At 31.0% G+C, this 17677-nt stretch overlaps 1 protein-coding gene across 1 annotated transcript in view; it reads left to right on the plus strand.

Annotated features, from left to right (window-relative positions):
- LOC142329686 (uncharacterized) overlaps positions 1-17677 on the plus strand; it is a 68098-nt gene that overhangs the window by 21602 nt on the left and 28819 nt on the right. Inside the window, exon 2 of the mRNA XM_075374384.1 lies at positions 9457-9548. Coding sequence (XP_075230499.1) covers positions 9457-9548 — 92 coding nt within the window. The remainder of the gene's footprint in view (positions 1-9456; positions 9549-17677) is intronic.

Raw genomic sequence — 17677 nt, forward strand, 5'->3', positions numbered from 1 at the left:
CTTCGGTCCAGCTACTCTGTATCCCTGAGCACTCAAGCCCCCTCACCAACGGCAAGGTCTCATGATTCATAGAGGAGGAGTTTTCAGTAAGTTCTTAAATCTCTGACACTCTGTTAGTTACAAAAGTTTTCCATTTTGTTGGTGAGGCTGCTATCCAAGAAAGTACAGTTGTAGAATCTGTCCAAAAATAATTACTATTTATATTTAAACAAAGCGCAAGAGCAACGTTTTTGAATAGTTTTGATAATAAAAGTGCGCCACATAATTCTAATCTTGATATGGAGATCTGTTTTATTGATGACACTCTTGATTTTGAGCAAAGGAGATTGACTGTGAGATTTCCCTGATCATCAACAGAACGTAGGTTTATACAAGCAACGTAGGCGTCCTTTGAGGCATCGGCAAATCCATGTAATTGTAAATCAATTATTTTTCCTATCCCTTTGATTAATCTTGGAACCGAATTTGCTTTAAAAATGGGAACTTTCAATAGAGATCAGACCCAACACGAAGAAGATTTCCTGAAAGTATATCATCCCACTCCAGTTTCTAAAGTCATAATTTTTGCATAAATATCTTGTATAGCATAACAATTGGATCTAATAGGCCTAATTGATCGAATACGGACGATATGATCGCTAAAACTGTTCTTTTAGTAAATGGGTCATTGTAATTTTTGTAGTTTATTTGAAAACGCGACATATCCTTCTGATAATCCCAGATTAAACCTAACGTATTAATACCGTTATTAGAGAAATTAAATGTGTGATTGGCATTGTCCAATTCAACCACAGAATTTAGAAGCGCGAGCTCATTTGAACATCATTTGTGTAAATCAGATCCATCTTGTTTAAGGATCGAGACTATTTCACCTTGTAATTGTGTTTCTTCATTTAAATTATCACAACCAGTTTGTAGGTTATCCACGTAAAAATCTCTGGAGACTATTTTCGAAGCCTTTGGAATTTTTTTGTATTTTCATTAGCTAATTGAATTATACATCTTGTTACAAGAAATGAAGCAGATGCAGATCCGTACGTGACAGTGGTCAATTGATAGTGTTCGATTTCCTTATCGCTTGAATTTCGCCACAAAATCTGTTGCAAGTCATAGTCTTTCTGGTCAACACGAACTTGTCGGTACATCTTCGCGACATCCGCAGTCATTGCATAAAAATGCGTTCTAAAACGGCAAAACGATTGATATTAAGTGTTGTTGGACATCAGGGTCTCTCATTAAGGTATCATTGTGTGACATTCCATTTTCCGCCTTGGCAGACGCGCCAAAGACTACGCGAGTTTTTCTTGTAGTGCTATTTTTTTTTAAAACACCCCATGGTGTGGTAGATAATATGGATTCTCGATATCGCTGCTACATATGAAATAATCCTTCGATAATGATGGCGGAATCATCCGCATATGACCAAGTTGAAGGTATTCATTCATAAAATTGTTGTAATCAGTTCGTAGAGTACTGGCTTTGTTTAGTTTTCTCTCTAACGCCAGGAAACTGTTGGGCATTGTTAAGAGAGTTGCCTAGAGGAATACGGTTCGGAATTCTTGGTAATCGCACAATATATCTTTCATCTTCATCTTTTCAAGTTTTCTAAAAAGTGCTGTTCACATACGTTTTCTTCTTTGGTGTGAGTTTTAATGACAATCTCTTCTAATTTCCAAAATTTGAAAAGGAGGTATTTCTTCTGTATTTACGGACGGTAACCTTCCAGCAATTATCCAACCTAATTTACTTTCTTGAATAACTGGAAAATTTTCACCTTTCTTAATTTGTCCCTTTTTAATTAAACGTAAGTATAATTCAGATCCAACTAACGTCTACATTACTGGGTGTATTCGAATTACTGTCCGCAAGCGTCATAAACTTCGGAAATGTCCATGTGTTTTATTCACACGTGCAGTGGGAATATACAATAGAACAAAACATTTAATAGAAGTAGAATAATGCCCATAGTTGGAGTACAATTCAATATTTACACTATATTTTGTCGTTGCAGAAGCGTTATTTATTCCGGAGATCGGTAAATATTCTCGCTTTAGTTTTAGTCATAAACGCTGCACCACGTTTTCGGTAATAAAATTGACCCGAGAGCCGGCATCAAGTTACACACGGCAGGATTGCAGTCGATTGTCCAAATCTTTTACCCTAACGACGGCCGTAGCAAGTAAAACCTAAATTACACCTTGAATTTTTAAACTATAATAACTGCTACTTGCATTTGTATTATAATTAAGAGCGTTTTTTTCAACAGTCAATTTTCATCAATCATCATTTTCAACAAATTTCAATCAAATATCTGTTGTCAATTCCATTTTTGCCGTTTGAATTATTTTCAGTAGAGTTACGATTAGAGTCAATTTCAAATTTTCGCTTATCATGTAAAATTGAATAGTGGTTTTGCTTACAATATTTACAACAATGAGAATTATTACAATCTTTCACATGTGATTGCTATTAAGGCAATTAAAGCATATCTTGTACTTTTTGACAAATGATGTTTTACCGCCAGTAGGTAACTTAAGAAAATTTACACATTTATACAATAGGTAAGATTTTTTGCAGTACGGGCATTGCAAATTAGTTGTGATAGTATAAACATGCATCTGATAAGAATTATTTTTATCCCGCTTGGATTGATTAGAAAGCTTCGAAGATGAAGACTCCAAATATTTCTGCCGTGGATTTCTTTGAGATACTGAGGCAGAGCTTTCTAACATTTGTCTCAGTTTTAAAATAAAAACAATAAATTCATCGATAGATGGAAAAGAATCAGCTGTCAAAGTTGATTCCCAAGATCGTATAGTTGATTGATCTATGCGGTTGTGCTAATAATCGGATTTAATATAAATTCTGCATAGTTCGTGTTGATTTTTAATGCCTTTAATGATCGAATTTGACTTGTAACAGTTCAATATCTTGATTATCCTTTCTAAACGATTCCATAAACTTTTTAATTCGCGTGATGGAACCATTAAGTGTACCCCTTTGACCTTTTTTTTTGTTTTATTTGGGCTTGAACCACATCTGTTGCACAATCGCCGTCACTAGCTCCCTCATCCTATCAGACATTTTGTATAATTATAAAAATAAAAGAGTTAATTAAGATTAGATTTTCGTAAAGGAAGCGTTTCAAAGAACAAAGCTGAAAGAAAACATGAATGAAGAAAATACTATCTTTCTTTCTTTTTCCTGTTTAAAAGGAAATACTAGATATATCACTATGAAGAATATATGTAGAGTGGCATTGTGACAATTGGATTTATTAATAGAAGAAAATTAAGAAGAGATGTTATTTTGTAATAGAACTAATAGAAAAAGAAGGAAATTTGTAGGTCGACATCCAAGTACAGCAATACAACTCATCAAAAATAAATAGAAGGCTTGTAGCAAGCCTGATGGCTGGAACATCTCAGGGTGAGTGTCCTACCAGTTGATGGGTTTAAAGTAGAAATAAAATGTCAATGGTCAAAATCATGTTTAATATATTGGTCACATAGATTACTGATATTAACATTGATGGAGTTTCATTGTACACTCTTGATATTTGTTAAAGATTAATTACTGTATTGGTTAATTTCAGTTAAAGTTGATTAGAAAGAGAAAAGTATACTTATTTTAACGGGTATTCAAAAAGTGATGCAACCTTATGGGAAAATGAGTAAGTTACAGTAGATGTTGAAAGTCGCCTCCATTATGCAATTCTCATAATTAAATACGCCATTGCATGCTCTTAAATGCATGTTGTAACATATGTTGAGGTATTGCAGCGACACATTGTTTAATTTCGCTCTACAATTTGGGAACAGTGTAAGGATGAATTTTGTAAGCAGCACCCTTAAGTTATCATCACTAGAAAAGTCACAAGGGGATAAATCAGGAGACTGAGAGGGCCACAACCCCTCTGAAATCACTCGTCCATGAAAACGCTGATCCAAGAAACTTATAGTGTTGTTGGCTGTATTGGCCATAGCATTATCTTGCTGAAACCACGTGTACTCTAGCCGGTCTGCAAGTATAGTTTTACAGATTGTTGCACCATCTGTATGTAGCGCTTACTGTTTACTGTGCCATGAAGGAATGTCATGAAGATATGCCTATGTGACATTGTACACCAAACACCCACTTTTTGTCCATCCAGAGAAGACTCGTGTGGCTGATGTGGATTTTCCGTACACCAAATGCATGAAATCTGTAGATTCACATATCCATCAAGGAACCAAGCCTTGTCAGAAAGAAACCAATCATCAAGTACTTCCCCATCTGGCATTACAGATGACATGAACCACCGACAGAAAGCTACAAGTTTTCCAATGTCCGCAGGTAATAACTCATGAACAACACGAATTCTGCATGGATGCTTCTTTAAACAAATTCTGCATCTTTAAACACTTGTGCGATGCCGTGTGGGCTCTACCAACAGAGAGACCAGACTGACTAGGTAGGCATCATACAGACTTCTTGGGACTAACAGAATATGCAGCTTGCACGTCGATGCAAGCTGGACAACTTTCCTGGTGATCACTTTCGGTTGATCACTTTTGGCTACATTTTCCACGTTTCCTGTCTCTTGGACCTTGTTGCACAGCCATTTGATGGAGGACTTGTTTGGTGCATCCACACCATTCATTTCTGTGAAGACATTCTGGGTCTGGGCATAACTATCACATCTAATGAATTGGGAGACAATGGATATTCTTTGCTGCATTGTGTAAACCATTTTTCCTCAATTTTCCTCAATTAAACCTACAAGAGAAGAAGGAAACATTCTTCATTAAGGTTACATCACTTTTTGAACACTATGTATTAGAAATAGATTATTTGAGGGCAGTAAAAATACCCTAATTCTTTATGTTAAAATTATTATTAAACATTTGTTGTAAAACAGTAGTGAGAAATTATATGTTTCAATTGTATTGAAAGAAATATCCTCTGTTTAATAATAGTATGATATGAAATTTACAACAAATAAATTTCTATTTTCATACCCCTTGTTATGAGAAGAATTGGGTAAAACTCTAACTAACTTGTTAACACATAGGGTTTGGGGATACCCTATGTTTATTTAAATTTCTATATGTTTATATTTCTAGTTTCCATCCAGAAATATTGAAGAAATACAGTACATTTAAATATAATACAGAATTTTTTTCTGGTAGTGAAGTAAACAAAATTAATTATCATCTTTTTCCCCTGAAAAATGTTAATAGAATTTTCAATTTAATTTTTTTGTTCATAAAAAGCTTGGTTGTGTGAAATAATTTATAAAATAACTTAACAGATTTGTTGACAAAAATTCAATGAATAATTCTATTATTAAAATTTTATTGATAATTTACTTCAGAATAATAAAAAATTAATTTTTAACAACCACCTAACTGAAATCTATATTTCTTCTTCAATAAGGCATTATTTGTCATTGAAAATTTATATTTATAAATAAAGAAATTTATTTTTTATGCATAAATATTAGTAATATGTAGGATTATGGAAAGATAAACAAATTATTTTGTATAGTTACTAAAAGTTTCATGTTATCACCTTTTTATTAGGTTAGGTTATTCAGCTGAAGATTATCTGTTTATTATTCTATAATAAAGTCTTTATTTATGTAAAAACAATTAATCACTATTATTATTATTTCTTTCAAACATATTATTTTATATCTCCTGCTGCAAATTATTTTGGTAATAAAATTATGAATAAGATTAAGCAGTACATATAAGTGTAATTTACTTTTATATGTTTGAAAAATGCACTTTTGTTAACATTTGCGTCCATCTCAATTCTGTTTAATAAATATCCAGGTAGTACATTGATAAAAAAAAACAGCATTAAGTTGTTTAAAACAGTCCTGGATTGCTGCATCTGATAATAAGCAGTATAGTGTTTTTACTTTCTTGACAAATTTTTATAATGTTTAAATCATTTAATTGCAATATATATTTTTATCATTTTATGAGTTGGATATTTAATTTTTTTTCTTTGTACTTAATTATTTTATCATTTTATAATATTAGATTTTTATTACAATATAAATGATTAAAAACAATTTATATAAGGCTCCACAAAAGAAAGAAATATCATTCCATTTCCATTATAAAACTCGTTTAGTAAATGAGTATTAAAAATGATTATTTTAATAAAGACTGCCTAACTACTTTTTAATTTTGTCATATACACTTATGAGTGCTTTTATAGTGAATAGGCAGTGATTCATAAGTTAAGTATATGTTTATTAAAAAAAAAAACATCAACTTTAAAGCATGTCAAGGAATCATCTGAGGACCTCCTTCCGTTCACTTAATGAAACTGATTATTTGTTCCTAGAATTTCAGTTGTTGTGACGATAAGAATGATTCTGTAGTTTATTTAAATTTCAAATTAATCATTAAATTAAATTTATAATTTATCTGATCTAGTTATCATTTTAAAATTTTAGTTTTTCATTTATTATATTTTCATCAATGCTTTTCATTACGTCATTTTTCAAGAAAATGATATTTATATTTGTTATTATTAATTTCTAATATTGCTGTATCTTGAAAAAGTGTGTTTATATTTTTTAGTATGATCCAAAAAATTAGATTTATGTTTGTAATGTTCTTAAATGCTCTTAATATATTTTTAAAACTTTTATTGCCCATACCTTTGAAAAACGATACAGTTTTCTTTTCCATATTTAATTTTATAAATACACATATACATATATATCCGTCCCCTTTCTAGTGTTAAAAATGTTCATGTTGTGAGTTTCTTTCTTGTAAGTGTGAAGCAAGTGTTTTTATCCCTGATTTTTTCATGTAATTTATTTTGTCTATAGTGTCTTCTGGTTTAAGGCTAATTTCCTTCAACTCCTCTTTTATTTCTCTGATCCATATGAATTTTGTCTTGGTGTTTTTCAAGTTGAGTTTTTACTGTACCAGCTGTTTCAGAAGTTACAAATCTTGCATCCTCATAAAGATGCAAGATGGACACATCATGATGTGTCCAAAGAATCCTAGTCTGCTCTTATGCACGGTATCAGTGATTCTTTCCCACCACTGCTCGTCTTTCTGGTACTTTTTGTTGATGAAGGTTCTTTCAGTTTTCTGGAATCTGTTAGTCTTTGACTGCTCAATCAGGTGGAAGAGTGTTTTAGCTGCATATGTGGCTTGCGATTTAAAACTGTGTTTTAATGTCTTATTTTTGTTTTTATAGATAAACACTTTTCACTGTAGGTGTGCCAGGCTAAATTTTGTGCTTTATCTAGATTGTTTGTTCCTATTTGGATTGAGGATTTTTCGTTTAGGTTGTTTGTTATTATTTCTCTAAGGTATTTAAATTGGGTTACTATTTTATTTTGACTTTATTACTTACTGCTTATGTTACTTTTTTTAATTGTGTTGGTTTTGGGCATAATTTCTGTCTTTTCGAAAAATATTTTGAAACCAATTTTATTTTCAATATTTTGAAATTCTAATATTTGTGTTTTAGCTTCATCAATATCGTTTGCTAGCAGTGCCAATTCGTCAGCAAAACCAAGGCAGTTTGTTGTGATTTTTTGGCCTATTTTTATTTTTTTGGGGGGGGGGCATTTTTTGAGTCATTCTCTCTATTGCAATTTCTATAGCAATAGAAATTATCATTTCTGGAGCGCAGTTGAATAGTAGCGGTGAGAGTCTATCACCTTGGCGAAGTCCTGTTTTGATCTCAAATGGTTCCAAGAGTTTACCACTGAATTTCACTTTTGACCTAGTGTTTGTGGGGATCAGATTTATCATGTTTATTAATTTGGGATGTAGTTTGAGGTGTCTTAGATTTTTTAGTAGGGATTCTCTGTGGATGCAATTATTGAGTTTTTGAAGTCTACAAGTGTTATCAGCATGCCTCTGCTTCTTTTTCTGTTATAATCCATTACTAGCTTGAGACTCATGATCTGTTTTGGACAGCTCCTCCAGGGTCTGAAACCTCCCTGGTATTCTCCTAGTTCTTTCTCGAGTTGTAAACCAATTTTCTTGAGGATGATTATTAAAAGAGTTTTGTATCTTGTGATCAGGAGTGAAATTCCCATGTAGATGTTGGGGTCTGTTTTGTGTAGTAGTGAGGGAGGGCTGTCATCCAATGTTCTGGTAGTTTTTCTTTGATCCAGATGTTGACAAGCTGTTGATGAAGGGCAATTTCTGCTGGTCTTCCTGCATCTTTCCAAATCTCTACAAAGGTCTGATCTTCTACTGCCGCTTTGTAATGCTTCATCTCACACACTGCTTGGTAAACTTCTTTTATTGTGGGAGGGTTGATGTTTTCCAGTGGTGTTGTTATTGGGGTGCTGGTGTCAAAGTTTAGGAGTTCTGTTGATTTTTTTTCAATTTAGGAGTTTGTTGAAATAATTAGCTAGGATTTCTGCATTGTAAATTATTATGAGCCAGATTATGGTTTTCATTAGTAAGGTTGGAGGATCATATTTTTGAAGGTTTTTTGGTAGTGCCTTGACTGGGTTTTGTTGAATTCTTCTTTTATTGATTTCAGTGTGTCTTTATGGTGTTATCTTTTTATTTTCCTTAGGGTTTTGGTGGTTTCTTTTCTTTGTTTTACTAGATTTTGGAAGTATGTTTCTGATTTTGTTGGATTGGTGTAATAGCCATGCTTGATATCTCTTTTCCACTGTTTCATTACATTCGCTGTTCTATCATTGATGCTTTTTACAGGGTTTTATTGAGGCCAATTCTTCTGCGATTTGGTTATGGTTGTTGACTAGGTCTTCAAGTTTATCTGTGATTGTTATTTTTTCAGTTGCTTTTTGGTAATTCTCATTCTTATTTAGTTGGTAGGATCTACTTTTCTTTTAGTTTTAGAGGCTTGGTCTTGTTGCTTCCTTTGGGAAGTGAATATACGTTCATTGATGTATTAAATTTGCAGTTCCATCAGTGTCACTGATCAAGGTCACTGATGGAACTAAGTCACTAATAATCTAAAAATATTGTACTATATTTTTCTGAGCAAAAACCTATATACATTTTGGATGGTAGCTAGAGAAATTGGGTTCAATGAGCTTTGTTGTAACTGTGCAAGAAATTAGTTTATTATTGTAAGTCAATATCAACTCTCATAAGTAAGGTAATTATACTAAATCAGCCAAGGGAATGTGTAGTTGATAGATCGGTAAAGCAACAGATTGCAATGGATTAAATTTCACAGCAAGATCAATCTTTTTTTCATTTCAGAATAAATTACTTTATATATACTTAATAAGTTACAATATTATCAGGATGATAATATTTTTTTGAAGTTGTATTAGAATTTTATTATCTATGACGTATAATTCAATATGTAATTATTATCATACTTAAAACTACTTGCAGCTGATATTTTTGTTATGAACATGATTATGCTGTAATAAAAAATGATATTAATGTAATAAAACTGTTTCTAACTGCATTAATCCTCTTTTTATAATTATTGCAGGTTATTTAGCATCGCCAATAAACAAATCATTTTATGGACCATTTGGTATTCGAGAAGGACAGGTAGCTAATGCGACCCAGTTTCCTTATCAGGTAATTAAACATTTCATGCTTTATCTTGATCTTTTTCTTTGTAAGACGGAAATCTTAGATTATTTAATTTCTTTTAAGTATTCTTCAATCATACATTTTTTCTACTGACTTAATTATTTATTAAATTAAGACTTCTATTTAATAGTAAGTAACTTTTACTTTACAATGTACTTCAATTTGAGTGTTATCTGTGACCTATCAAATAATTTATAGCCAATATCATAAAAGACAAACCATTCTCAAAAACCACAAGCATCATCTTGAGTGTTAATAGGGAAAGTGAGAAGTGAAATGGTCTCAAACTGTCTTCATCACTGAGTTGAATAAATAGGTTTACCATATTTTTTTGGGTCCAACCAAGGACATATCTTTGAAATTACTTAAAAGTCTTAACAGTTTGCTGAAACAAACATATTAATTCAGTTGTATTTTTCACTAGACATGACTTTTTTCAAAAATGGTTTGTTTTAATTACATCATAAAATTCACAACAAGAAAGTTCTGAATTAATTTTAACATTTAGCAGATGTTTAACAGTAGACTCTGAAAGTCTACCTCTTTCTGCAGACCAAATGTTCCCTGTAATTGAAAAAACTCACTTAACTGGAGTAGATGTCCCATGTGAAGACATTGCAAACACAACCATTTTAGAAATATTGTAACATGAAATATCAGTCTTTTGAAACACCTTAAAAATTGCTTTCCACTTCTCTTCAATAGTATCTGGTACTTTTTCAGAACTTGAATTACAACCCACCCTTTGGTTTTGAATTACCTGGTTCAACAATGTACATTCATCAAATAGGTCATCATTATTTGTGGAATCTTTTATAATTTCATTAACAACTTGAGTACTCTTCTAAATCAGACCAGGCAATTTCAGTTTGTAAATTTATCCACTGAAACTTACTAACTATCAAAACTGGTTCTCCAAAACTCTTAAGTATTGGATACTAGAATAATAAAAATTGTGTATGCTTGAAAAGAATTTTTGTTCCTGAACATAATTATTTTTTTTTGGAGTGCATAGCAATTCTTTGACAGAATATGGTATAAATTTGTGGGTTTTTCTTTCCTGAAGTTGATGAATTAATTCAGAATATGTCTAAAATTCCCTTCTGTTGCTGTGATAAAATTAGCTTCAAACTTCAGAACTACATTATTAAATAACTGTAAAATACCATATAAAAATTTCAAAAACAGTTCGAATTCGACTTCATTTTATTCTCTTTTTTTCCAACGTTTTATTTTTTTTAATACATTTTTTATTTAAATATATTGATTTACTAATAATAATTACACTGATAAACAACAAAAATTTTTAATGTTTCTTTAAGTGTGACACCATTTCTTGAACTCCTCTTCTTTGCGTACATTACAGATCTGTAAATACAAATTTTTCTACCACCCTTAGTTTTAAATTAAATAGGCTTCAAAAAAAATTGAAGGAAAATTTGTAAAATTTATAATTTTGCATGGCCATACCTATGTTAGAATGATTTCGATGATGCTTTCTTTTATAAATAGCCTTAGCAGACACATCCCGAATTAATCGAAGTAATCGGCTAGCATGTTAACATTCCACTTTCCTTTATAGCGGCTTTCCATCACCGAAATGTCTTTGTAGAAACGTTCACCGTGTTCGTCACTTACGTCTCCGAGGTTGTCCGGGACTACTTTGCAGTAGTTTTTGTTTCTCAAAAACTACTGCAAATTCGGTTCTTGAATTTAATTTATTCAATCTTTCTGGTCAAAAACCATAAAAAATTACTAATTCTGCTCCTTAGTTAACCTGCTAAAAGTTTTAGTACGACCCCATTTTACGAGGATATCTGAAATAAGAGCAAAATCTTTCACTAGCTGTAACTCGCAAGCAAAGCATTTTAGTACATTTATTTATATGAACTTTTTCCATTATTGTCACGAATAAAATAGGTTTTTAAGCCCCCCAGTAGAACTTTGTGATTTACCTTTGTGCGTGTGTGTGAGTGTGTGTGTGTGTGTGTGTGTGTGTGTGTGTGTGTGTGTGTGTGTGTGTGTGTGTGTTAGGTCTATTTTTCATATTCAATTGCTGCTACCACTTGAAATATATAAAGAGATACCTCAAACAATTTTCAGAAATTGACTTCTATAGTCCATTTATTTTTTCAAATACACTTTGTCTTCAGCCTGATTGGGAAAAATTATTTATTACATTTTTCATTAAATCAGTATAAATCAAATATGACTTACACCAAAAAATTTTTTATAAAATGTATATTTATTTTTTCTTTGGCAATGTTAGGTGAAAATATCGTCATCTGTATTATTTCAAACTTCATTGTAACTTGTTTTAAATTCATTACATTTCTGTTATCTATTGAGTCATTTATTGTGGAAAATTGATTTCAATAAAAAATTAAATTAATCTATCCCTTACATTTATTCTGATAAATTTTTTCATACTTATTATTTAAGTGGAGACATTTTAATTCATTGAATACGCATAGCTTCAATAAAATTTTTATAATGGTTTGAAAAATCTTGAAATGTTTAAAAGTTTTAGTCATTTTTAAAAATCATTTTAACATTTTTTAAAATTAAGAAATCTTAAATGAGTTTAGCAGAATGTAATACATTTCATGCAAATTTTGCATGTGAATTGTTAGTCCAGCAAACACAGTAATCCTTTACATTAAAAAAAACCCCTGTGCTTGATTTTTTAATGTTCAGTTTTTTTATGTTTTACACTCATATATATAAAATTTAAATTTAATAAAAAATTTTCTTTTAAAAATTTCCTTTTTATACTTTTTTTAAATATAATTTTTATTTCTTAATTTTTAGTTAGTGTTGTGGGTAAATCAATTTAATATCATTTTCCCACCCCCAGCATTTTACTTTATCATTGGCATTTTTTCCTGTCTAAATATCACAAAAGACTACCCATCAACTGACAGATCTTTGCTTTGCCATTTCTCAGCGATTCCCATTTTCTAGCTACCGGGCAGTCTTCCTATTTTTCCATCTTCTATAAAGAGACCATACACACAATCTATTAGGTCATTAGTTTTCGTCTATTCTGTATACGAGTTGTATACATATTATACACTAGTTCCTTCCTTTCTGTCTCATCTTCTCTTGTACTCCCATACTTCTCTTATATCTTCATTAGACATACATTCTAAACAAGAATCACATCTAAGAAAATCACCTCAGTAGCAATTTATCTTTTCTTATTCTCTGGATAAGAAAAATTCTTAATAATATATTATTCTACAACTAAAAATAATCATGGTATTTAATAAACACTTTTTAACATTTTAATTTCTACAGTAATGTATGTGATCGTATTTAATTTGTAGTACTCTTATAAAAAGCCTTTTGGAATGACAAAGTGAAAAAAAAATCCACTTATGAATGTTATACGAGATAATGTTAAAGTACAGTGAAAAATATTTTTTATAACACAAAATTTTAATCAATTTTTTTAATTACATTTAATCAACTCAATGCTTTATAGCTGCTAATCTTTTATATGGAAACTAGCGTACCTCGTCGCGACTTTGCCCACAATATAGATATAGCTTCACTTGCAATGCTTTTTTAATAGCAAACTTATTTTTTACGATAAACAATGAATTGTTGTCCAAAAGTTAAATAAAGGTAAACAAAAAAAGGAACATAAGAAAATTGAACAATATTTCTTAAACAAATCCGTTTTATGAATGAATTAAAATATAAAATTTCAATGTAAAAGTCCAATAAAGATAAACAAAAAATTTATTACAATCCCAAATCTAGCATCCCCATCGCAGCATCACCCGTGCTTTATGGTTACTTGCTCTTCCAATCACGATCAGAGCGTCATGGCACGCTTCGCTCTCCCTTCCCGTTTTCTCCCGTTTCTCTTTCCCTTACTTCCCTTCCCCCATTTCCCTTACTCTCTTTTCTTTTTTCCCTTTCCATTTCCTTTTCCCCGTTTCCCCCTTTTTCCATTTTCCCCTTCTTCACTTTTTACTTTCTTCCCTTTTACCTTTTTAGATTTTTTCCTTCTCCAATTTTTCCCTTTCCCCCTTCTTCCTCGGTTTTCGATTCCGGCTGGTTTTCGATGAATTTCAGTATAGGTTCATTTTGCCGCTAAGCAGAATTCATGGTAAAATTCTTTGTTATTCCTAATTTAAAAAGAAAGCCTTTTCCGGACACAGTTTATTATGAACTTTTTTCATTATTTTAAACAGGGAAATAAAGCTGTAAAATTTAACGGTATTCTTCTGGAGCACTCACACATTCTGTCGCTCTGCGCGCGCGCGCACGATGTATTAATATTACTTATTTGACAGATGTACTGAATTACTTAATTTCCATGCTTTACCTACGCTTTTAATCTAAACCAATTTTTTTGCATCTGACATCTTCAATTATTTGCTTTACATATGCTAATTTTTTAATTCCATTTTAATTTAAGTATTTATTTATTTTAAATTTAATTTAATATTATTTTATTTAATTTTAATTAAATTTATTTAATCCCCGCCATCTTCTTCCATTTTCATTTCCCTCTTCCTCTTTTCCGGTTTTCCCTTTTTTCTTTTTCCATTTCCCCCTTCTTCCCTTTTACCTTTTTCGAATTTTCCCTATTTCCCTTTTCCGATTTTTCCTTTTCTCCCTTCTTCCCCGCACGTAAATCGGTCCAGTAGTTTTTTAGTCTATAGGGGACACACATATCGGAAAAATATTGCAATGGAATCGTAAAATATTTAGTATAGCGTATTTAGTTTTATATCGATTTGAACCCCTTAAAATCAAAATTTCGCAAAATCCTTTCTTATTGCGCGCCTATTTAAAGATACGAAGGTACCCTGAAAATTTCAAGTCTCTACCTATAATAGTTTTGGTTGAACGTTGATTATGAGTTTTTTAACCTTTTTAAGGCAAATATTGTTTATACAGCAAATAACACAATATGATAATATTTTAAAATTACTAAATGACTTACTTTCAAATTACTGGAACTTTTATACTTGATAAAGGAGCTTTCAGAGTAAATAAACAGCACCTTTTTTACAAAATCAAGTAATCTCATAAATTCAGTTTATGTCATGTTTATTCATTTAATACATTTTTTATCAAACTTTATATTATTTTAAACTTCATATTACTCAACTGTCGTCCCCCTCAAAAAAAAATTGTATTTTTTTAATTACTTAGTAATTACAATTATCCAATTTTATTTCTGTTTTGTCATACATATTTTTTCCTGCTGTTATTCTGATCGCTATAATGATATTTAGAACAGAGGATCAGAACTTTGTTAAAAAAATTAATCTTTTTTTTATTTATTTCTAATTGTCATTTTTGAGAATTAAAATGTATTCCACTTCAATTTTAATTATTTTTTACCTTTTCTGTTGCTCATCAGATTTTATCCCATTCTCTACGTTAATTGTCTCAAATAGAATTTTTATATATTTTTTTTTGTATTTTGTTGCAAATAAAGAATAAGAAATTATGTGATTGAGTGTGTCACTAGCAGAGCCAAGGCAATCTCATAGAAATTACATCACTTTTTTTTCAAGGGTTTTTAATTATTTTTAAGACAAATGTCATTAATAAAACTGCTACCAGAACTCTGCTGAAGGAGAAGATAACTTTGATCATGAGAAAAAACTGCTAATATTAGTAGAAGAAAATCTTTGCAATTATATACCATTTGAAAGCAAGTTGTTTGTAATTTTTAATAATTTTAAAGTATTATCGCATTTCATTATGCTATTCAGTGAAATGTAAAACATGTTGAAAATAGCTGCTTTTGTTACTCTTTTAAGGAATCAGATGCAAAAATTGTTTAGTCTGCAGATTTAACTGCTTCAATTTATTTCTTAAAATTGTGAATACAACCCTCTTAACTACAACATAATTTTCACGTACTCATACATAACCAGAGTATGAGTAAGTGATGTAATTTCATTTTAAAATATTTTCTTCTCAAGTAACTGGAATTCTAATGATTTTAAGAATACTGAAAGTTAAATTAGTATGATTTTTCTAAACTATTTTAGAGTAATTGCATTAAATTCTTTTAATTTTCCAACTTATTATACTTATGATGCTGTTTATAATTTTTTTCTATTAATTTTATACACACAGACACATAAACACATAAAATATAATACTTAACTTATATGTATATACACCAATCTCCATGGCAGGAGTAGTAGTGTTTAGACCTTTCATCTAGTGGGCCCAGGTTCGGTCAGGTACCCACCGAGTTGGTCTAGTGGTGAATGCGTCTTCTCAAATCAGCTGATTTGGAAGTCGAGAGTTCCAGCGTTCAAGTCCTAGTAAAGCCAGTATTTTTACACGGATTTGAATTCTAGATCGTGGATACTGGTGTTCTTTGGCGGTTGTGTTTCAATTAACCACACATCTCAGGAATGGTCGAACTGAGAATGTACAAGACTACACTTCATTTACACTCATATATATCATCCTCATTCATCCCCTGAAGAATTATCTGAACGGTAGTTGCCGGAAGCTAAACAGGAAAAAGAAAAGGTTCGGTCAGGTATGGCATTTTTCATACGTTACAAAATATATTTATCATCTAGTAACTATAAGAGGGCATAAGTCTGTTGTTACTATGTAAATAAATAAATTATTTATATATCCAAGACAAAAGTATGTCAATTATCCACCAACAGTACAGAATTCAACAATGCCTCTTACCTTATGCTTATTGTTTTTTTTTTCATTTAATACAGTTCATTTAATTCATTTGATACAGTACTGTATATGTGGCTGGCCACACGGAATTTTCTATTTTTGATTACATATTTTTGTATTATTTTGGCAATTTTATATTTTGAGTTTGATGTGTAATTTTTTAAAAACTTTTTAAAAGAATGTTTTTATTAACTGACAATGAGGGGAACTCTTGAAAGCGCTATTAAATGAAAAAAACAATAAGCATAAAGTAAGAAGCATTGTTGAATTCTGTACTGATGGTGGATAATTGTGTTATACTTTTGTCTTGGACATAATTAGTACAGAGGTGAATATGGACAGATACAATAACAAAAAAAGAATTGATTTTGTTAAGTTAATATATATATATATATATATATATATACAGAGTGGGCCAAAATTTAGAACAGGATTTGAAATATAAATAACTTTTTTTGACAATGAAACAATTTTAATGATATTTATGTACAATGAAAACTTAATTTTTGGAGATTATCTTGACTAGGTACAGAAGATAATATTTTTAGATAAACTCCATTAATTGCCTTGAAAATTCGGCTGTTTCAGGTATTTCCTATAACATTAGTTAAAGTTGAAGACTTCAATATTCAAATTTTGAGTATAGATATTTTCCTTGTGTTGTTCAGTTTACCTGAGCTGAGTTTACCTGAGGTGTGTTTACACCTTCTCTTTCAGATATCCCCATAAGAAGTAATTGGGAGCTGAAAAGTTGGGCGAACATGGCCAATAATGTTGGAACTCACTCACCGAATAGTTGCCCCAGGAAATTCATTGCAGCTCTGGTTATATGGGCAGTATTCCCATAAACCAAATGTGGTTTCATCTTCTTGGAACCACATTTGAGTATTATTTCTATTGCAGGACATAAAAAAATTGTCAGACATATTCCAATATCTCAACCAGTGACTGTGAAAGCATTGCCGGCATCAGTTTTGAAGAAATAGGGTCCAGTAATTTCATGCAAAGTTTCTCCACTCTAGACACTGTATTTGGTTGGGTTTAACTGGCGCTGACGATTTATCTGTGGATTCTTTGCGCCCCACAGACATTAGTTTTGCTTATTGACAAAGCCATTTAAATGAAAATGATTCTCAGACAGAATAAGTTGAATTAAGTCATTATCTTTTCTGGTTAATTCCATGATACAAATCGCATAATTTAGCCATTGATGGTAGTCTATGGGTTTCAGTCCTTGTACCAATTATATTTTATATGGAAACAACTGTAAATATTTTGTTTAGATTCTTCTAATAGATCTTTGTGACAACTCCTAATTCCCTGCAACTTCTTCTTGTTAATGTTTGTGAGTTTCTAACTCATTCAATAATTTTCTACATTGAATGAGTACTGAATGTGGTCTGGCAATATGTACATGGTTCACC

The sequence above is a fragment of the Lycorma delicatula genome, chromosome 9 (genome assembly GCF_047948215.1).
Source record: "Lycorma delicatula isolate Av1 chromosome 9, ASM4794821v1, whole genome shotgun sequence".
NCBI lineage: Eukaryota > Metazoa > Arthropoda > Insecta > Hemiptera > Fulgoridae > Lycorma > Lycorma delicatula.